Source organism: Pleurodeles waltl, chromosome 11, assembly GCF_031143425.1.
Source record: "Pleurodeles waltl isolate 20211129_DDA chromosome 11, aPleWal1.hap1.20221129, whole genome shotgun sequence".
Taxonomy (NCBI): Eukaryota; Metazoa; Chordata; class Amphibia; order Caudata; family Salamandridae; genus Pleurodeles; species Pleurodeles waltl.
Genome location: NC_090450.1, coordinates 96,381,218 through 96,405,574, shown reverse-complemented (window position 1 = coordinate 96,405,574; position 24,357 = coordinate 96,381,218). Strand labels below are relative to the sequence as shown.

General features: G+C 38.8%; 1 protein-coding gene across 5 annotated transcripts in view; it reads right to left on the bottom strand.

The window, feature by feature from the left end:
- Positions 1-9,486: 9,486 nt before the first annotated feature.
- MECOM (MDS1 and EVI1 complex locus) overlaps positions 9,487-24,357 on the bottom strand; it is a 1,802,619-nt gene continuing 1,787,748 nt past the window's right edge. For all 5 annotated transcript variants that reach the window (XM_069213205.1, XM_069213204.1, XM_069213206.1 and 2 more), the window contains 5 exons: positions 23,343-23,512; positions 21,169-21,313; positions 13,823-14,065; positions 12,912-13,095; positions 9,487-10,925 (listed from right to left, as the gene is read on the bottom strand). In XM_069213205.1, the coding sequence (XP_069069306.1) occupies positions 10,791-10,925; positions 12,912-13,095; positions 13,823-14,065; positions 21,169-21,313; positions 23,343-23,512 (877 nt within the window). In that variant the 3' untranslated portion in view covers positions 9,487-10,790. The remainder of the gene's footprint in view (positions 10,926-12,911; positions 13,096-13,822; positions 14,066-21,168; positions 21,314-23,342; positions 23,513-24,357) is intronic.

Sequence of the window (24,357 nt, the reverse complement as noted above, 5' to 3'; positions counted from 1 at the left end):
AAACCTTTGCTACATCTGGCCCTAAGTGTTGGAGTCTCTCCTCCTTCTCCTAACACTAACACCCACTCTCCATGGTCAAGGGCAGACAAGACTTGGGACAGAAAGAACATCTTCAACTTGTCCCTCCAAAGGAATGCGAGAGGGCACAGGTCTAAAATAGGAAAAAGGACTCACTCCTTCTCTGGTGACACAACAAGAGTAACAACCACAGCCCACTTCCGATGCAAGCTCCTCTGGACAGTCACTTTGGCCAAAAGAGCTTCAACTTTCTCTTGTAAGATGGACAGATGGTCCTCAGTCTGTACATCCAGGATAGTAGATGGTGCAGTGGAGCAGCTGTGAAGGATAGAGTGTACCCCTTCAGGACAATTTAAAAGGACCCACTGGTCCGGTTATGGCCTGCCAGCCTGGTGAAAAATATTGGCTCCTGGCTCCATCCGGGTGGCTGTGCTCCACTAAGGACACGCTTAAGGGGTTTGCAGATGGGGCCTAGGAATGTGGATGGACTGGTGAACTGTCGCTGACTGCAGGGTCAGTGGGTGCCACAGTGGCTTGGAACCCTGCTGACGCTGAAGTGGTTGTGTGTATGAGTTACCCTTGCCAGAGCAGTGGAAAGATCAAAAGAGCTGATGTTGACATGGTGGAGCAGACAAGCCCATGTAGCACACTGTGGCCCTATTCTCTTTGAAATGCTTAAGAGCAGAGTCTGGTTTGTCACCAAAAAGGTAAATCACATCAAATGGCATGTCCCTAAGAGATGACTAAACATCACTAGAGAAACCAGTAGATTGCAACCAGGCATGGAATGAATAGAGATGACAGTAGCTCGCCCAGTAGAATCCATGGTATCCACAATGGATGGTAAATTTATGGCATCTCAGGCATCCTGGATGGCCTGGTTCAGCACAGGATAAAGGTCTTCTGGGACACCTAGAAGAACTTGAGCTACAGAATCACAGACATTGTGGGAATAGCAGCATAAATGGTACCAGACAATGACTGACTGGAGGGCCAATTTTGTGTAAGAAATTACCTTCTTCCAAAAAGGCTGCGCGGTCTTAGTTTGCCTATCCAGCGGAGTAGTTGGGAGGCATTTGGATTTATCCAACTAGTGGAAGCTTGCACCACCAAGCTCTCAGGAGAAGTGTACTGAGTCAAAACAGCAGAGTTGCCAGAGGCAGGGCTATGGCGCTGCATGCACCATCTGGCAATTCACTAGAGAACCACAGCAAGGTTTGGTCCAGGCCCTTAGGATGGTCTTGGGGACTTGCTCATTAAATGATAACAGGGGCTTAGTATTGGTTTGCTCTAGTTGAAGTACTTCGGATAGAACATTGGTTTTGACCTCCAATGAGGGGAGCTAGAGGTTTAGAACTTCAGCAGCCCTATGCATAACCATTGTTAATGAGTCACCTTCCTCAGTGACAGGGCCTGAGGGTGAGACTAGGCCTCTGTTGGGAGCAGTGTCAAGGTCACCACCATCCTGTAGGTCTTCTTGCCAGTTTTCCTCATGATAGTGTTGCCCAAACATCTCCAGCATACTGATTATCAGAGTCCGTCCCAAATAAGGAATGTAATGTATGGGACCCACCCTCAGATGGAGCCTGCAAAGTTTGTAATTTAAAGCACATTGAGAGCAGCGTCAACTCTGACAGAGAGCACAATAGGTTCTGCCTTGTCCCTCAAATGTCTATGGAGTCCTTGTAGATGTTTCAGAGTGTGGGGGGTGGAAAAGGTGCCCATGGATGCAGGAAAGGGCCGAGTCCCACTTAGAGTTTTTGCTTTGTTATTTTTGGACTCACCTGAATATTTGGGGCATGGCAACGATCAACCTCAGGACCAACTTCTGTATGAAGAACGGGATCGAGACAGACATTTGGAGAGTCTTCAAATACTTAGAAACTTATAGCTTCACCTCACAGTCTGAAATGGCCTTCAGATTCATCAATCATCCCACATCAGGCCTTGGAGTTGTGGTTTGACCCATGTACCAAAGACAAACCTGATGTGGATCTGTCAGACATTTGCATGCAACAGTTCTTACTTGGGTTAAACCCTGTTGCCTTGGGAAGTGACATTTCTTTTACAAACTGTGTAAAATTGAGGTAGACTGGTCTCAAAAGGACAAGGGGCAGCTCTGGATCTGTGTAAGAAAGAAACAGACGTCCTCATGTAGGAGTGGTGCCTATAATGGCTCCATGCATCATATCCAAATCAGACATAGTCAGTAAAGAGCGGCATGGTGCAACCTAGCAGCCCTCATATGTATTGTTAAAAGGTTTCCAGATCCTGTTGAGTAGTATTCAAAAGGTGAGAAATGTGTGTAGTTATGTATCTCTATCAGAATGGAACATTACCATGGGAATCGGATCCAGAATTATTGACTCCCCTGGTAATGTCACAGAGGTTTCTAATTGTTTAACTTGGAATATCTGTTAATTCCACACCCCTTGAGTTAACCGGAACCCTAGTATGATAAAGGTCAGGAATGAGGAATTAACACACACATGCCCAGGGAACTGGTAGTGAGACTCTTAGTGGTTTGTATTCTTTTCAGGATTGAATCGCTTCAACCTCTTTGAAGAAGCACATATCTTGCCATGTCACTGGAATGATCCAATGATCGGGAATAGATATATACAGCTTTGATGGTGTTTGGGCTTATTTCTTCTATAATTTAGTTCAGAAATCCTCATTAACAGTTTTTGACTTTCAGGAACCAAAACAAAAACAGAAGTGTGATGCTGTAAATTAATCCCACATTTTTTACAGGTGTCTGTTAATGCCTTTACTCTGATTGTATTAATAGGAATCTCTTGTAAAGTTTACTGACTCTTGGTCATTTTCTTTTAATAGCTACTGGTCCATTGTTTCATCCATTCTCAGTGTTTGTGATTTTTGAGTCCCATCAGTAACTATTTCTGAGGAACCATAAATGTTTTCAGGGAGTGTTGGTATTCCGCAACGACTTGTCTAATTCACTTTTGTTTAGTAGAAAGAAGGAGTGACCCTCATTCTCTATAGATATAGATACATTCTTAGATATGACATGCAGACTTTGTTCATGATGTCAATGTTTCATATTAATTAAGACAATCATTTGAAAATTGCAACTAACAAATCAACTTTCAACAGTGAAATAATAGTCAGCAAACACCAGATTGTTTTATAGCACATTCATGCATCGATCCCTTTAAAGATATTTAGCACTCAACAAAAACACCACCACCAAAGTTGTGGGCATGTGAAGCTAACAATCTCATCATGTATTGATAGCATTTTCAGATTATTCAACATATTTCATGTGTGGACATTCCCCTACCCATTCCCAATGGTACTGAGATAGCATCCTTGCTTAAGGAAAAACAGTGCATAAAGGAGGTCCCCTGCCCCAGAGCTTTATGGTTTCCTCAGGCAAATAATGGTTCAGTCGCTTAATGAAACGGTACCTAAGCACTTTTTAAACTAAGCCAACACATTTCAATGTCAGAGGGGACAATCATTGAGATCTTCATCTGGGACAGTACATTTTTTAATTCAAAATAAGTTGGTGGTGCCTGAAAAAGATTAATATGCAGGTATTAATGGAGGGGTTTCTTCAAAAATAAAACCTCTCTTAGGAGATTCTTTGTCAAACAAGTGCACTTACCAGATCCTCTAAGCGTCTGTCTTGGAGTGCTGTGAACAAAGAAAACATACAAAACCGGGCTAGTCTCACTTGATAATCATTGATGGTGCTAAGGCACAGTACGAAGAAAAATGGGTATATAACAACTCATACAGGATAAATATCCCCTTGTGGAAAAGATATTCAACATGGTTTTGATAATTTGGAAAGGAACAGTTGATATAAACCCCCATGCATGGACCAACTCATGTATCTCTGGCATACATTTTCAACAAATTTTAGTAAACAGGAAATAAACTTTTTAGACCTGTCTCTAATACACCAGGATGGAAGAATTGCCACCACAGCTTATAAAAAGGCTACTGGAGCAGCACAGTTGAGACTTCACCCTTTATTTGTGATGATTAAGCAATTAAATATGCGCTTTCGACATTATACTCAGTGTGTCTAATCTCATTAACATGTATGAAGTATCAAATGTATTAATGAAATGTAATTGTAGAGGTTAAAGACATATAGGAATACATTATGTTTAGTTAAACATGTAATCATGTCATTTCTTATTCTGTTTGCATTTATTCTGAAAGTTACAATTATATATGCAGAATTATGTATTCAAACTGATAGCTTGCCTTAGCCTAACTGCATGCCTCAACTGAAATGCATTTAGCTATGCCAGTGTATTCTTTTTTTTCTTTGAAGGTGCATAGTCATGATTTTTGTTAGCTAGAGAAAGGAGTATTGTTTGTACTAGATAGCTGATAGTGAGGCCTGAAGGGGAGAAATTGGCAACAAGCATGGAGATTAAATGGTCAGGAGAAGCCTTCTGTTCATCATGTAACGGGACCCTAAGATATTCAAGGTTGTGGTTAGTCACAATTTTGATACAATGGGAAACCTAAGGGATGTTGTAAATGCTTCTCCCAAGTAACTAATATATTGTTTCTTCATGGTGTGGGAAAAGATAAGAATATTTCTGAATTTTCTGCTGTTTTAACTGGTGTTCACACAGTTAGAGAAGGATATTCCCTTTAGGCTCAAAGAGGTAAGATCTCTCATTTTCCCCTATTCTAGCAAGTGTGAAGTTTTACACTGATTTGCATTTCTTAGACCTCTACAGAGGTCTATACTAAGCCAACACCTTCCTATGCCTCTCTAAGTAGATCCTTTACTTAGACAATCCTGTAGTGGATCTAAGCTTAGATGGGAGAAGGGAAGTTTCTTTATGGAATACCTACTTGCTTTAATTTGTTTCATTACTGTTGTGGCTGTCACTATTCTGTATCTCATTCTATTATGATTAAATCTACTAAGATATTTCAGCTTACAATCAGTATTATGGTATATTTTCAACTCACATTTGGTATGCCTATATACTGGATTGATTAATAACCTGAAATAAAACCCCTTTTAACTATATTTGGTGATTCCTGGTCTTTACTGTGGAGTCATATGGGATTTACAAGTGAGAAATGTATTGTAGATGTTTCTTCCCTTTCAATGTTTTACATAACCAACAAAGGTCCATACGAACAACGGGGTAAAATCTGTGATTTTACTAAAAGATTGGGGTGTAAGTACAATTGTGCTGTCACTACTGTCAGGAATTTATTTCACCATTATTCAAGCTTTCATCAATGCAAAAAAGTCAACTGTCATACAGCCAGGTTCTTAGAATCAGCAGAAATAGCAATAGAAAAGAAGACAACATTAAGCATGAAAATGATCTACTTGAGAAATTAAGGGTCTGAAACTCCTATAAAGATCAATAAAGAGGGCATGGTATACCCATGCGGGTCCCTAAGGAGGTACAGATGAAATAAAAAAATGACAGGTGTGTGTGTGCCAACATATAACTTTCACACTAATATCAAGAAAATCAGCAGAAAGAATTAGCACCTTATAAATAATTCATGTCTTACAATTAAAGATCCTCTCTTTGCATTTAAGGGTCATAAAACATCTGAGATAAGATTGTACATTTCAACATGGGAAGCAAAAAGGAAGCAGTCTTATTACTCACAATGCTTGGCTTGCCACCTATTAAGGGACAATTGACCAAACTATGGGAAATTCCCCAATAATCACTGCATCTCTGGAGCACAAACTACAAAATAAAATTAGAGAAGCAGGGGTAGTGAGTTAGACAAAGGTACCCTCTAACAAACACCCATGAATGTGTTTGTGATGTACCACTATTTGTTTGTGCAAGAAAAGAAAAGCAAATTTGCAAACATTTAGACTATCCAATTCAACAATCATAGACTTTGCGTTCAGTTTTCCATTAATTTAGGACAAAATTATGTGGAATATGGGCACAAGCATCAGTCAGCTTACTCTTTTTCTTACAAATTCAAAACAATATACAAAAATACTTCAAAAATAAGTATTTAAAACAGTTCACCAATTAACTATCATACAAAACTATAGCCTACCAAACCTGTATTATTTGGGAACCGAAGAATTCCAAGTGTGGTTATACATATGCTTTTGACAATATATTCCACTGATCAGGTCGCCATCTAATAAGACACGCATAGTTCCTTTTACGTGTCCACTCATTTGAAAACTATCGCATCGGGTCCTAACAATGTCCTTTTCATGTTTGGATCCTTTGAAGTGGTAATGTCGACTCGTTTTGGCCTATGTACTTTGTCAGCCTCAACAGGACCAATGGGTGATAGGTAATTCAGCAGAATAAAAACAAACAAATTGAAAAGGTTACCTGACTTGCTCACAACATGTAGTTCTTGCTAATTGTGAACCACCACCGGAAATTAGTCCCACACTCAACCTTAATGACCCACCATAATGGTGTGTATGTGTGTGTGTATATATATATATATATATACACACACACACACACACACACACACACACACACACACACACACACACACACACACACACACACACACACTAATTACAGTGTTATTCCAGGTCATGCACATGCCCAAAGTCATGTGGCTCAAAGGTGCACAAGCCAATATGCTCGCCTGGAAAGTCAACACGTGCAACCATCTACATTAAACATCATATGAGAAGTACTGCTAATTCACAGTGTTCCTGCAGTCCCATGCAAGAAATAAGTGAGATATTTCTTATGGACAGTGCCCTTCTACCAGCCATGCTTTACAAATCACTGTAAAGAATAACATATTTAGTACCTCAGCTTGGCATCACATCCATGTTCGCACTCTGAATATAGACTCAAGACAGCTACTTCTGTAAATCAATACAGTATATCATTCAATGTAAATAAGTCATGTCCATGCATAGACAAAGAATGAGGGTATTGGTCAGAACACCTGTCGCTTACCAGTGCTCCTTATATAATGAAAAGAAATGGAAAAAAGGCCTAGTCTACAAGGAACCCAAATTTATCTGCTGAACATAAACCAGTACAATATCAGAGAATGTAATAGTCTCTCTCTCTCTCTCCTAATCAACACCTTCACTCACCTGCATGGCTACAGATCAAGCAGAGTCAAGTGCCTATTTCACAACACCTCCACACTAGCATAAGTGCTCACCCACACTTTTGTACAATAATAACACACACACACACACACACACACACACACATTAATTACAGTGTTATTCCAGGTCATGCACATGCCCAAAGTCATGTGGCTCAAAGGTGCACAAGCCAATATGCTCGCCTGGAAAGTCAACACGTGCAACCATCTACATTAAACATCATATGAGAAGTACTGCTAATTCACAGTGTTCCTGCAGTCCCATGCAAGAAATAAGTGAGATATTTCTTATGGACAGTGCCCTTCTACCAGCCATGCTTTACAAATCACTGTAAAGAATAACATATTTAGTACCTCAGCTTGGCATCACATCCATGTTCGCACTCTGAATATAGACTCAAGACAGCTACTTCTGTAAATCAATACAGTATATCATTCAATGTAAATAAGTCATGTCCATGCATAGACAAAGAATGAGGGTATTGGTCAGAACACCTGTCGCTTACCAGTGCTCCTTATATAATGAAAAGAAATGGAAAAAAGGCCTAGTCTACAAGGAACCCAAATTTATCTGCTGAACATAAACCAGTACAATATCAGAGAATGTAATAGTCTCTCTCTCTCTCTCCTAATCAACACCTTCACTCACCTGCATGGCTACAGATCAAGCAGAGTCAAGTGCCTATTTCACAACACCTCCACACTAGCATAAGTGCTCACCCACACTTTTGTACAATAATAAACAAACGACCTAACTAGAAAGGCCCACTCTCCACTAAACACTACATGCTTCCCACACTCTAAAGTCACACCTGCAGCGGAACCTAATAACTTTGTAGATTTTTAAAGTAATGGAAAATTGATCACTGCTCAGCTCTATACCTCACAGAAAGTACAAGGCCCAACCATTTAGGTTCTGCAAATGTCCTCACCAACATACATGACGACATACTTGATGTGGCTGAGCAAAGATCACTTTTGCATGCTGATCTGGCTCTTTCTGCACACCATCCTCAAATCCACACCTTTCACAGGTACCTTGTTCTCTACTAGTCACTATAATTATTTAATTACTACTGTAGACTGGACAGAAGTAGTAAGAGAAGACTAGGGGACGTCTCCATCCCCCTCATCAGTTACATTTGGAGTTCACCTACCCCGCTGTTAATCTCATCACCTTTACTTTTCTATTTTAAGCCTCCAATGAACCTATTGAGAACTCCCAACCACCTCTTTCACTCATACAACAACAACATGCAAACCTACATGAAAGTCATTGGTTAAGAGGACAAACGTGCTAATACCACAAATTGCCTAACGGTAAATGAAACTGGACCAGTTTAAATGTTAATGTCTGCAAGGCATGACCGCAAGCATAGTACTAGGCACACACCACTTCTAAGAAAATGGAATCCATCTGCCCCCCAACAGAAAAAAATCCAAAACATTTCTTCAAATAAATTATCCCAATTACACTTAAAGTTCTCAAAATTGGTACCCTGTTTGCTGCTTATGTCAGTTTGAAAACTCAGTCTGGAGCAGATTCCTATCTCAATCAATTAAAACTACACAAAACTTTCTTCCATTCATCCAAACAAAACACCACCCCACAGTAAAGTTATTGTTAACTCCATTAGAGTAAAGTTGAACCCATTATAGCAGGCTGCCACACATCAAATTAAGGGCTCATTAGGAGTTCAGCGGTCCCACCACAGGACTGCCAAACTTGCGTGGAAAACACCACCGCCGTGACCATGGACCGTCCCCACCCCGCCTGGGCTGACTGTCGAGAATAATGTTAGGATATTGACCTCGGCTCCTTTAATGTAGCCCAGGACAATATCTTAACACTACAGCACCCTCAGAATGTGCACATTCCGAAGGTGCTGGGCAGGGGGGCCCCCTGTCTTTCCGCCAGCCTTTTCATGGTGGGGTCCCTGCCATGAAAAGGATGGCAGAAGGTGAGGTTGTAATCAGCCACACTTGCAGAGTTCAGCACCGCCCTGTCTGGTTACAACCCTGACCACTGTTACCCCGTCAGGGAACATAGTTGGGGTGGTCCAAGTGTCACTGCGAGGCCGGCAGCCTTGCAATGAGCCCCTAAGACTCCAAAATGTCCAAAATGAAATTATTAACCCAACAAAATTGTGGGCACCGTAGGCTACAGCAAATAGTAGGAATAGGTACATCATAGACTTTACTTCATACTAACACGATTTTCTTGTTTATTGAGCAAGGCGGCACCATTTGAAAATGTTAGCCATCTGAATGGGATATATAAATGAAACAGGTGCATTTGCAAAATGTTTATTTTTTTAAACCCACAGCAACAAGCTTTTGTTTAGAAAAATTAGCATGAAAAATGAATATGAAGACATCTTTATCTTGGTAGTCCTTTATTTTGTGTACTTACTCCTCCCACAGTAAAGTACGGAAATGCATAACAGTTACATTGTACAAAGCATTTTTAAAGAAAGTACCTCAACTGCTGATTATTTCAAAATCAAATACAAACAGAAGAAAATGAATCTAGTCCCTTATTGAAGGGCAAAATAATCTTTTTCAACATAGGTTTGGAACACTAATTTTACAAATAGGATTAACATGAACATAACATCACACAAGCTTGCAGACAATCAGCAGAAAATATTGGGTACAGTTTTAATCATAAGAATCATGCTTCCATGAGGAAATTATAACTGTTTATACAATCAAATGAATTATTTGGCTTACAAAAATCCAACTTTCATTGATTTTTTTTTTTTTTATTTTGTTGCAAAAAATGGGAATGCAATAAAATTTAAACACAATTGAGCACTTACATACACAGATCAGTTTCCATCCATCTTGGAATTCTGTGGGTGCCTAAGACGCAATCTAGTGTGGAACTAGAATAGTGCTATTCGAAATCAACAGCTGCTTGACAGCAAATAAATACAAAGTACATAAACGAAAAAGAAAGAAATGACATGATTGTCTGAAATTAAAATGTCAGTACATTGATTTGGCAAACATTTAACAAGAAGACAAATTAGTGGTGCTAGAGACAAGGGCCATCTTGAAACAGAATCCCATGAATATGAGCCTCTTTGAGTACTGAACCTCAGATGTTTCTTCATATATACATAGTACAAGTTAATGGTTTATTTGTTCACCTCCACAGAGCAGTCACGAAGGTATTATTAAGGATGCGTCTGTCCCATTGTTGGCTTCTAAGTCAACTGAGAATGTCTGTACAATTCTTTCAGTCTTCAAAGGGTTATACATCACGTTGCAAAAAGAAAATTATTCCAAGACAGCTATTGTTCTTAATCCTGTGCATGAAATGATGGTGTACAAAAACGGTATGTCAATGTGTGCTACAGGTTGCATTAATGCAAACTGCAATCCTTCACACCGGATGAACTGGAAGACATGTTTTGCCCAACATGGTCAATATCTCCACTGAGAGTGTCTCAAATGCACTGACCTTCCAGAAACCAGCAGCTGCCTTAGCTGTGCAAAACAAAACAACGAGAATAAATAGTGTCTTCTTTTTAATTAATCAGTTTAAGGTCACCAGACGTTCGTGAGAGACCCTGCAGATTTATAAGGCATTCTGCTCAGCAGTCTTTTAAATAGTCACATAAGAAAAGAGCCATGCTACGGGTTGGACTTGGTCCCATTCTAGTTATGTCACAATGTCATACGTGGCTTACTGACTGAATAGCACTGGATTCTGCAGAAGCTCGTGCCATTGTCTGCCATATGTTGGCAGAATTGTGTGACGCAGAATGAAGTGATTCCTTCTCGGAGAGAGAGAGCATCATAGCATAAGCCTGTATAAAAAAATTAAAAAAAGGTTTGAAAAAGAGTAAGCACATTTCCTTGCCGATTGTTTCATAAAAAGCCAACATGGTTAAATCTTCCTACCCAAGAGTCAAATAATTTTCATTACTTTCTTGCAGGGCTAAGAAAATAAACTGACAAGTAAAGGATTCACTTCATTTAATCACAGAAGGAACTTATTTGTGTATTTCATGGCATATTTTGCATTGCAGGTAGGTGGAGTGCCTAAAATATTTTAATTTTTATTGTAAATTAGTTAACTTTAAAATGAATATGCCGATGTACACTTCTCATTGACGTTGACCGTAAGCCGCCTGAGTGGGCACTGCCACTGGGCCTTATGGGCTTGTGTACTCAGTTTCACAAACACAATTATTTTTGGGCTTCTTCTGTATGTAAATGATCCTACATAATACTGTTGGGGAACACCATGACAGAGGAGTGTGGATGTTGGACGGACATATACAGTGAAGGAATAGGAGAAATTAGGAGAATCTGTGAAAAACAGAGCTAGAGGGACAAATAAAGTGAGTGAGATAAAAAGGTAAGAAAAATGTGCAGATAGAAACAGGAAAGAAAGACTGGTGGTGGAAAATGACAGGAAATAAGGAAGAAAAAGGTGAAAGATCGAAAGAATGATTAAAGTATGAATAGTTGGAAGGGTGAATGGACGGACGCAGAGTGAAAGGATGAATAATGGACAGAGGACTAGAGTGAAAGAAAGAATACATTGATATATTGGTGGCTGAAAGATACATGCATATATGAAAGGCTGTAAGAAAGGTTGGATGGACACACGAAGGCAGATGAAAGGGTGAAGCAAATTCTCCTAAGCAGGGTCCAGTCTGCTTGCTTCAGATGGTGGGTGTGCTTTAAATGGGATTATTTTAATTTTCTTGTTGCTCAGTTGCTTCCCTCGAGTACATCTTGATTCGAATCATTTCAAGGGACAACCTTGTTTTGTCTAGAAGCCCATCTGAAAGTTACTTCTGATCTAACAGAATGACTGGTGTCTAAATAAATTGAATCTGACACTTAATCAGATGGACGGATCGCCATTCATTTATGGGTTTGTAAGTATGGCACGCACGGTTTCACTGGAAATTGTTATGAGAGTTAACCCACTGTACTACTACATATAGCAAAAACATGAATTTGCTACTGGAAACAGTAATGTTTAAGTGATTATTTACCCGTTTTCAGACTCTGTCTATGTGCCTTGACGGTGCTTGGTACTCATATCACAACTTCACACAAACTAATTCAGTTATTTGTTCACTTCCATATAAGCTACATGTTTATATTTATGATTAATATATCCTAGTTCTTAATATATGGATCACAACCTCGTAAACGTTCATTATCTCTTTGACATACACAATACGCATTGAACTTTAACACAAATGCACTGATGCTTGTAAACTCTTATGTATACGATTTAAGTTGGGATTGTTACTATGTATTGACTTCTCCATTTACTGTTCGACAATTAAAAATAAAAATACTTTTAATATATATTAAAATTTGTTGTATTAAATAAGCCTGTTAGAAATAGGTTCCCGAAGGTGCCATTAAACAGCCTTTTCATATTAGATTAATATGAATTCTGACATGTTAAACTGAGTTGCCAGAATAAATATACAAATGGATAGTGTGATAGTATAGCTTTCAAGAATTCACTATAAAAAGAAAAAAACAATGATAGGTACTCTTAAAAATCAAGGAGGCAGATTTTCATGGAGGTTCTGCTTTTACTTTCGCACCAGAGAGTGAAACCTTTGTGAATGCAAAACCGGTGTTTCAAGCAAAATTCAAATGTTAATAGTATTATTATATTAATTTATATTATTTCACAATTTTAATTTAACAGGACTCAACTTTTGATCACTAGCAGGATATTTACACACATTTACCTTTACTGCCTGCAGAAATACAAGAAATCTTAATCACCACATTCTAAACACGCTTCTCATTACCTGCGACTTAGATTTCCTGTACAATGGTTGCTTTAAATCCTCCTGCAGGTTAGAAGACGTATATGCAGCCAACTCAGAATCACTGAATTGATTTTCTTCAAAGTTCCTCATTTTGAGACTATCTGTGAAGTGTCTTATGTGGTCCAGGGCAGAAAGACCGGATTTGAATTCATCGTCTTTATACCTAAATAACCAAAGCAGATAGTGATATTTTCAATACACAAAGCATTATGTAACAGTTCATGATCTCAATCATTCTTTTCTTACAATCTAAACGGAATATGCTCTACGCACTTAACTAGATCTTTGTGTGAATAATAGTAAATAGATCTATGAAAACAAAAATAAAAGCTATCAGAGAAATGATACAGAAACTCAGTACAAACAGCGGTTTTGTTTCTACAGACTTAACATAACACAATCTAGAAAAATGGTTAAATAAAAAAATTTAATACTGTGGCTTCTGTTCCAAGTGTGAATTACATCCATGTTTGTAGATCACTTGAAGGTACATGGAACACATTTTCCCATGTTTACATTTTCAATATTTCAGTCATGTAGAGCTTTATTTATTTGCAATCCCACTTTATTCTACCTTTCATCGTTCAGATCGTATTGTCTAGCCCGTTTCCTTGCCCTTCATATTAGAACAGTTAATATGTTTTCCTGTCCTATTGTGATCTGTATAAAAACTTTGGTTTTATCTCTCACCATCTTTCTCTAATATACTTGTTTGTTGATTGGGTTTTCAAGATTCAATCACAGTTTAATAATCTTACATTTTTATTACACTATTACGTTTCTCGTTATGCTTAAACCGAATTTTCAGTGGACCTGCCTCTTAAATGGTGAAACAAAAAGATGCTATACCTTGCTCCCAGCTGTAAGCCGAAAGTAATGCATTAACTAACCTCTCAGGAGAATCTTTACAGGTTTTCTTGGTGTTAATTTCCTCCTCATAGTCCTCTTCAGGAGTTTCTTCATTTATGTCAAGTGCAATACATTCCTTAAGTGCCTTTTCCTGGCCATCACTATCGTCCTCCTCATCATCTTCATCTAATATTCCTTCATCTTCAACTTCATCGTCATCCATGATGCCAGACACCTGACTTGCCAACATAACCTTTTCATCTGTGAAGTGGCTGCCATTCACTCTGATACAAAAAAGAAAGTATAGAAAATGTTTAACAAAACATACACATAGAGAAAAACATACTGGCACTTCTAAATATATAGTGATGTGATATATATATATATATACACAGAGGCACACACAGCAGTTAGTAAACTTTTAGTAGCAAGCATAAATCCCTCAACAAATGTACACCCGTATGTACATAAAATCAGCAATATTTATTCCATTGACCCTAGCGCTCTCTAGAATTGGTATTTTCAACTATCTAGGAAGGTTGATCATTGGTGTATATTTTTCTACATTATCATCCATGCCTCGGCAAAAAGCAGCCTATGACACCTTGACGAGGGACAGGTCAAGATGTATAAGGAGGTGGAAGATGTTCCTTCTGAAAGCATAAAATAAACCTGCATTTGAATAACATTACAACATGGAACCCTACATTGATGTGCACCTCATTCAAAGGAAGGAAAACAAAGATCAGATATTCTACAAGGTAGTACTCGCCTCCTGATAGAGACTGTAATGGTTATTCGCTGTGAGACAGACATCGTAATTGTAGTGAATTATATATCTCTACTACCAGTAAATGACATGAATGTGACTCCTTCAGGGAGCGCAGAAAACCTGATCGTGCACAAAGTGGAAATGCATCGAAATAAGACATAGACCCATGTGTTCGGCAGTGGGGAGCTCGCCACCCAAAGTGGAGATGTCTGTTTCAATGGACTTGCTACATCACGAAAGGAGCTCTGACATACAAAATGAGCAAGTCTGTATTGACAAATTTTCTTGAAAACAATTCAATATCCTCTAGGTATTTGGATAGTGCACACCTAAAATGATCTGGTGTTGGGTTGCACAACAAACCCTGAACTATTAAATGTTATTTGCGATTTCTTTGATCTATGAAATCACCTCAAGATGCGCTCCTGATGACAACCTTGAATGCCCAAGATCAAACAGCTGTAAACTAGCTGGCATTTTCCACCATCACACAACAGTGGGAGATATTAAAATGGAGGGTTGCCGAGACTTCAAAATGTGAATCCTTGTGATAGGAACTCGCCTAGCCTTTCATCATCAAGGTGAGACTGCAAAGTTAATCTATTTAGAGCAACATTAACGCCAAACCAAGAAACTTTAGACTCACAACACAGCCATGCATGGAGGAAGCAGATTTCATCAATTCCACATGGGACTGCAAAAAATGTACATTGAATGACACTCGAGAAAAAGTGGTTCAAAGGCCAACCTAATGAGTGCCTAAAGAGTGCACGCTAGACAAGATGAGGGACCTCCTATGAGCTTAAACTATAGGAAGTTACAGATGGATTTGTCATTCTTGTAATAAAATCTATTTAAGGTCTATTTGATGTTGATATTGTCGGCATTACCTTACAGTTCAGCACAACACAGCGTGGCCACAAACCTAATGAATGTCATTTGACCATATAATTACAAACCATTTCCCATTCCATATTCATTATTGTGCTTTCTGGTGTACTTAAAACTTAGTGGCTTCTAACTAAAACTTCAGCATAATAGATAAGAATGGTTTGCAACCATTGTGCACATCTCAGAAAGTAGTACAGACAAGACAAAATTCTAGCTCTGGGGAGAGAGTATCAAATACGGATACACAAGCTGCCCACCACAAGAAACTGCAACAACAAACAAATCTGTGATGTTCTTCAAGTATTAATCTTTATTTAGATAATTAAAAGTGCCATTACATAGACTCTTTTGTAATTTTAAGTAGAGTCAGGAGAAATGTGCTGCATGCCTGTAAGCAAATTAGGCAGAATGTACACTTTGAAATAAGGTTAGTAATTCACTTTCCAATTAAATATGGTAAATATAATCAAAAAAATAAACCTAGTATTCCAAATGCTAAATGATTTTTCGTTGACTGAGCTAGTACTTAGTACTGACAACTTTGCCCATAAAGGTAGTTGGGGGTCCCAAGAGGTGCCCAAACACATTGTGGAAATAATTATACCTGTAGGAGCACACAAAGGCTATGTATATCATGCCCAGTGCTACACCACAATTGAACAAAATGCTGTTGCAACAGGATACTTGCAATCAGATATTGAGAAAAGCAAAATGGTGAGGAGTGTATTGACTGAACTTATCTCAGCCACTAGACATTTCTCTAGGTCTTACACCAGACTATAGGTCTTGTGTCCACCATGACACCTCAGACAGGAACCAGCCACATGCAAACCAACATAGTTTCTCCTCCAATAGTAACAGGCCAATCCAAACTGCCAGGCCAGGTCCCCTCTCAGCAGGAACACAAGCAACCCCAGCTGAGTTATGGCTCATTTGAGCTTCATCAGTAGGGTGCAGCTCAAGACCTATGGCACAGTGAATACAGTAAAGCCCAAACAAAATGTCCTGTGCTCGACGTGCCTATAAACTAAGGCTGTTCCCTACTGATGAAAGCCAAAAAGGGCAAAAGTGGTCTAGGGTTTGCTTGTGTTCCTACTCAGACACCAAACAGTGCTTGGGTTAGTCTTTTTAAATAAACAAATTATAATGAATGTGTTCTTGCAAAGTAGTGTTGTATTTGTCTTGGTAAAAATAAGCCCCCAAAATGGACCAGAAATCTTCATGAAGCAGAAAGTTAAGGGATAGCTGTGACATAACTGGTGATGCCACCATAGAGTCCTGGCATTATAGACATTCAAACTACTCCCAGTTGTTTTTTTGTAAATTGTCAAAGATGGTCTATACTGTAAGGGCTTCTCTCAACATCAACTGATGACATATTGCTTCATGCTGGACTGAAATCCTTAATCAGAAGCATGTTTGGTATTATAAAGCCAAAGCAAGGGCACGAGTAGCAAACTGAAAACGTAAAATTGTGGAAATGGCCTGGAACCAGTTTAACTCAGTCCTATCTGATCATGACCCCCATATTTGACTTATAACTGGCACTGCATGCAAGCAGCCTGCACCCCACCAATAACGGAAACAAGGGATTTCAGTATACTGCTTTAGACCAACACAGCACAACAGGCTATGTCATCATCTATCAACAGTTAACCTGAAATGGAAACATATACATTGCTACTAAGTTACTGCATATATTTATTTTAGTAAAATATTGAGCTGAAAATTTAACAATACATACTGCTGCCTCCCCACCCAATCTCACAGGACCAATTCGACCACTATTAAAACAGCTGTGCTTCTCTGCAACATATTTTTACTCGTTCAAGGAAATTTGACATGTTTAGACTGCACTGGAATAAATAGTAATTTACCTGCCATCACTATTCATGTGTGCCATTGCCTACTCTGTATTATAATTATAAGAAGCGCTTTCATTACCCCCACCAAAGGAGGGTGGTACAAAATAATATTAAGACAACAACAAAAATCTCATTGTACTCCCTACAATGTAAGGAGTGATTAAATCAGAAGAGGAACCATCATAATGAAATAATTGAGGAAAACTTAGCTGAAGGGATGCAGCTGATCATTATTAATGCCTCTCTGCTCAATGCCTGTTTTGTCACAGTTATTATAGCCCTACTTCTTACTTATTTCATGTCTGAGATATCACTAATTTAACAACTAGATACATTTATTTTGTTGTGTTTAAGTAACTTGGACATCAGCAGAAAAGAAAATTCAAGACTGATTTGTCAACTTTGAGAATTCAACAGGAATGTTTTCAGAAATTAACGAAAAGGACTTGTACCTGGGTAGAGAAACCTCTTGCATGGGCAAACTAATTTACCCATTTCACTTTTTAAAACAGTAATTTGCCAGGGATACAATATCCATCAGAGGTTGTCTCAAGTAACACGTTTCGAAAGGAAACACTGCAAGACCCATAGAGCTCTATTTTGCAAACTTTCCCTGTGGCACATATTGAGACCAGATGTTGGAAGAAAACTGGCAATCAAGAAAGCAGTTGGGCTTGAATATTTGTATTAATGTAACATTTTCTCTTTTCTTGAAGAATATGGGACATTTAGGAAATACATTTACTTTATATAGTTTAAAATGAATTATAAACATAAAATAAGCATGCAACTATATACCTATACACAGAAAAAACGCAAAGTGAAATTATTGCTACAGCGTTTAAAAAAACAGCATCGTTAACACTAAGAAACAGAGAACTAGGAATGTAGCATTACTTATTGGTTAGAATAAGATTTATTATTTAATAATTCTCTGCTTTTAGGGGGTTGAAACTTATTGAAAGATTGGCATGGCATTTGGAGTTTCAAAAATGGTCTTCATGGCTATGATGGGGTTATATTTCCCACACTGGTATGTCGTAGCAATTCACTGTGTAGCCCAGAGGCACAATGTTCCAATGTGCATCTCAAACTTTTATGCTCACCCAAAGGTTGTAGAAAATGAAATGTCAGTCATTGTATGGCCATGCTACAAGACTACATGTTGAAGTCAAGCCCGACACTCTAATACTGTTATTTCAATTATCTTGTGTATCAGAAGGTGGGGAGTCGGGGATGTGCAAACGAGAAGTTAAGAAACCACCCCAGCAGTTCGTCATCTTAGGGATTTAACCTGCCAACACACTAGAAGGGGAATCCAAGAGTGGTCATAGAGGGCAAACATCAGATGATAACTCTATTTCTTACAAAATAAGTGATGGATGGAATGCCTGAAGTGATCTCAGCCACTGGCAATTACTCTGCCGCAACCCAGCCCATCATTATTTTACACACCACCCCATCTCAGTTTGGTCTTAGTCATATGGTAATCAGGCTGGATCCTGCTCTGATGGGAAAATTCCAGTCTGAACTACCAGGCAAAGTCCTCCCTGAACCGAAACACAAGGAAACCAGGACGAGTTTCACACTTGTTAAAGCTCTTCAGCCAGGTATATTTTAGCTCCAGTGACACAGTGTGCACAAGACCCACATTTGGGCAGACCTACGGCACTTAGGGCAACATACTAAAGTGATGGATGGAATGTTTGAATCAATATCAGCCACTGGTAATTGCTCAGGCCACACACAAGTCCATTAAAAATGATGGACTAGGATGTGGTCCCAGTGACCGTGTGCATGAGACCCACATCTGGGCATACCCATCCCACTTGGGTCGACATACTAAAGTATACATAAAATGTGATGGAATTAATCTCAGCCACTGGTAATTATTAAGGCTGAATCCCAAGCCATTACAAATGATGGATTGGCATGCGGCCCGACTAATTATCAATACCTTGATTAATTAAAACATTCATCCATCACTTTCTGTATACTTTTCTAATTATATTTAAGAAGCTTTGGAACAATGTACTTAACTGCTAATTGCACAGGGCTCAGAGGGTCATCCATGCCTTCATCTCAAGATTGGCTCTTCCCCTCTTCAACTGTTTAGTGGGAGACGATGCAGCAATGTTACAGTTCCCAATTATAATCTAACAGTTAATTCAAATTATAGCTTTGTTATAGGTGATGGGCCGATTGAAATAGGTGCATTTTGGAAGGTGTTTATTTTTCAGACTGTTAATTTTAGTACTCGTGAAAGAAGTCCAATTAAGTACACTTTGGCACTGAAAAAAATCAAATGTTTGTTTCTGTACACACAGACACCCAATGATCATTTGTTCATTGTTTTACTACTTAAGACATATTGACATCAGCTCTGTTCTCTCTGGAAGTGCGACAAATACTGCAGTTCATGCCCATTTTAGTAAAAGGTGATGGTCACTGAAATGTTTATCAATTCACAAACCTAGACCAGGAGGAAACTTACAACTCATTCATGCTGGATTCATTATACATCAGTTACAGGTCAGAGGCAATTAAGATTCCAGTAGTCGGACCATATGGGAACCAGAGTAGTGACTTACCACTGAGACAAACAAAAAACCATTGGACTCGATAACTGACAAACCATCAACTCTTGGCAACACATGTATAGAGAAAGAGCACCTCTACACAGGAGCGGAGTAGTTGATACAATCATCATGCTCAAAACACTTGAAACATTTGTTTCAAATTGTGTGGTGGATCCTGTGATAGGGGTTCTAACAGACACCTCCTCCGCAAAGTAGCATAAGTAAAAGCCGTCTCTTTAAAAAGTCAAAGTAGGAGCCACAAGGCAACTAATTGTTTAATGAGTACATCACGCACAGTTTCATGATAAACAATGTTGCAATCAGAGGAGCTGCCTGATACTTTGTTTGATCCCCCTTCGATCCCACATGCATCGCAAATCATTTTCTCAGGTACGGAATGTACCCAAAACAAACGTTCAAACTTTTCACAATATTAGTTAGCAGCCAATGCTCTACACTTTATGTTATTAAGAAGCAGAACAAAGTCTCCGCAATAAGATACATAGTTGCAGTGACAGTGCAGTTATTTCACTAGTACATAAATATAAAGATTATCAACAGTGGCTTCAAGATCATCATCCACTACAACTAACTAAAGATAAGGGAGGTGTTTAACTGTTATATCTGGGGTTGAGTGCTCTCTTGTGGAAGATGAAGCATTCTGGTGTTAATTAAAAGCATATGAAGTGACTTTTAAAGTTTTAGTAAGAGTATATTTATTAAGAGTATTATGAAATTTACCTTAGGCTAACGCAATCATTTAAAATATAGTTCATGTTGTAACAGCTGTATAATGGATTGAGTTACTTAAATTGCAAAAGGAGGGCTTTGGGGTACTGCCTAACTAAAGAAGAAGCTTCATACCATAAAACTATGCTTGTATTGTTAAAATAACGGAGCACTGCTGGATTGAGGAAACAGTAAATTATGTAATCAGGCCAGGTCCAAAATGAATAGAATTGCTTCCTAATTAATATAATTGGACAAGTTCATCCCAGCCCTGCTCCAGGACGCTATGTCATTAAATGTGGCATTAACACAGGAAGGATCTTATGGAAATTCTGCCAAGCAAAGTCTTTAAGCTTACCTGCTTAAGAGCAACAACATCTATTTAGCAAACATATTTGAATAAAAACAAATTAAAAGGTCCTTTGTAAAGGGCAAGGAGTAAAACATTTTCAGGGCAGTACAACGAGATCCAAACCCTCGAATTGTCATGCGGCCCTATGACTGGCCTCTAACGCAGCTTTGCATCATTGCATAGGATGACTGTCACTCACCTCTCGTCTGAATTACTCGGAGAGTGCTTGTTGTGGTGGCTGTTTCCAATGAAATTTCGAATTTCAGTAAAATAGGAGTCTTCTTTGTCATCTAGGATAGGACCTGTGCTTCCCAATTCAGAATTAGGCGAGGATGTTGCTGTACCTTTAAGATGCCAGAGAGATGATATGATGAATAACTACATTTAAATCATTTGCTTTTCAGGGAGCTAACAAAGGGTTACTTTTATTTAATCTGTAATAAAGACTAATTATAAGAATTGTATTTTGTTATTTCATAAAACAACACTGTTAGCTAAAAAGAAGAGCATTATTGTAATGTAAACTGATCTTGTGACAACATAGAATAATGATTGAAGAAGCATATTCAAGTGATCTCATTAAACATTCGTATAAGCAGCAAAACAGACACAAAAATAGAAAAACATCTGCAATTCTGCAGTTTATCTAAGAAAGGCTGTGAGATGATACTCTTACTAAGAGGCTGAGACCCAAAAAGCTCCAACTAGACATGTTGGAGTCTCCTGGAGACAACTAACCACCATTAAAGAGTGAGGGAAATGTTTGCAGAGTGTGTAGTCAGCTGACATTTCAAAGTCGAGTTTCACTCACCCTTCCAAGCACACCTCAGCTCACCTGTTCTAAAAGTGATTTTAGACTTATGTCATGTTTTAGGATGATTTCCTGGAAGAGTGGGCAGATCACTAGACAGAAAACTAACCATTCCCTAAATGCATTTCTTGAGCTTTGAGATAGGAAAATATATCCTCAGTGAGCTCAAACAGGGCACCAAGGGAAAAAGAGAGGTATACTCCAGAGGTAGCATCAAGCCATTGATGAGTAAGCAAAATGTGGTAAAGAGCCATAATTGTCTGTGAGCTGAAAGGTTTGTGGATGTCATGGATTGCAACAGACACACTGGTTAAAGAGATGCTGGGCACTAGTGGATCCTGTGAGTTGTCAATATTGTATGTCACTGAGACTCAGTAAGTACAAATCGCTAAAATTCCTCCCCTTAGACAATCTTGAATCTGCTTGGGATATCTACTCCTACGCCATATATTACGCTATTGCTAAATACAAGGATAGATTTGAAAAATTGTGTGGTGCATTTCAGAATTGCAATAGAACTAAATGAAAGTTAGTCTAAACTTGTGATAATGTAAACACACAATCAGACTGGACATGGTTAATGACCCCCGAGACTACGGCTAATTAAAAGATAACTCCTGATTGCAAAAACAATAACTCTCCCTGCTAAACAACAGAGAATATCTGTTTCACTGGGAAGATCACAATCTGCTACAAGCTAAATCAAGCAGTTCAGGCTTCCAGTTGATATCGTCTTTCCACAGACCACTCGTTCGCACCTACAAAGACATTAAAAATGGCAATATCTCAATCGTCCACAGTCAAACTGAGTATTATGGATTTTACCTGCTAACCTTTAGATATCATTAAAAAAAGCCAATATTGTGTCTTCTAAGTCATACCTAGCTATAGAATTCTGCATAGTTTGTTGGCTCAAAGGAATGAAAATAAGTTATTCTGCCAAAAAAGCTGCTGTACAAGACGACGACGACGGAGATGTGAAGTCTATAAACGGTGTGGCGGGTATCTGTGTATGAATGGCTATAATTAGTGATGCAGCCTATGTTTCTGAAGAGAAAATATGATTTACAGATAGTAACATTGTCCAGGCTTCCCTTCATAGCTGCCTTTTTAAACAGTGTTTGGTTACTATTACATTCGCCCAAGACCAACAAATTGTGGTTATATATCTTGTAACCAACGACCCGGCAGAACCTGAGAAAGGTAGAGAACAAGGGATGTTTGGTGGGTAGCCTACACGTCTGATGTTACTAAGACAATATCATTCAGCTTAGTTTGAAAAGTGGCCCTCAGCGAATTCAAGTAAAACCCAGTACCAAGCCAATTTACAATTCGCATAGCACAGCATGCAATCTTTGTGCCGTATTACTCCTTACAAGGATTTACTAGTTTACATACATGAAGGTATGAGGGTATTAGTTCCTTTCATGAGAAATGATGACACAATCAGATAGTGCCTCAATCCTTTCAAATGTGGTCAAACTGAGTTGACACTTCTAGCTATCTATGCAAAGATGAGACAAATTATTGAAGGAATAAGGTTGGGAACTTCAGTTACCTACCCGATATGTTCCCGTTCTCATGTTTTTTTAGATGTCTGTCAAGGTTGGTCTGCTGACCGAAACACCGGTCACATAAGTGGCACTTGAAGGGTTTCTCCTTGTTGTGAATGTTACGCACATGCCTCTGCAGGTTGGAAGATATGCTGAAGGATCTGTCACAGTACTTACATCTGTAAAAAAGTGTACATTTTATTAGTGACATCATACAAAAAGAAAAATATTTTTCTGTGAACAAAAGCAGTGGAAGTCCACTAAAATAAGTTTTGGAAAATGTGACGTATCCCATGCAACTTGACAAGGGTGTATTGAGCGGATTACAATAAAGATGTGGTTATTTTATCCTTTTTTACGTTACAAAGAGATGAACGAGCTATTTAATTCTGATTACTGGGCACTGGCACGAGCCAGGAATCCACGTTAGAGAATAGCCAGACCATTTATTACCCGTAGTGAACTAAAACGCCCCTGGAAACGGGGTCAACCCACACTCCAAAAATACAATAGAGAGCTATGGAGGTGCAAGTCCTGCCTTCTGCATCTACTGGCATGTGGCTGCTAGTTTCTTCAAATCAGCTACATTGAAGGCATTTTGATAAGAGGATGTTCTCTACCGTTGTTGCTGTACAATTTAAGGAAGGTACTAAATATTTAAACACCAATTTGCATGAACTTCTAGCTAAGGATATAGTACGCATTACAACAAAAATACCACCTCTAACACTGAAAATATGTTTTTCCTCAAATGACTTTTTTTCGACTCACATTTCAAATGTAGAAGTAAAATACCTCCAAATGATCTGTTGTGCCCCAGTTTTAACCCGTTCGCTGCCAGACCTTTTCCCCCTCAGGTGCCAGGCCTTTTTTGGCTATTTGGAGTAGTCTGCGCCTAGGCCCTCATAACTTTTTGTCCACGAAAGCTACCCACGCTAAATTTACGTCCTTTTTTTTCCACCATCGTAGGGATTCTAGAGGTACCCAGAGTTTGTGGGTTCCCCTGAAGGAGACAAAGAAATTA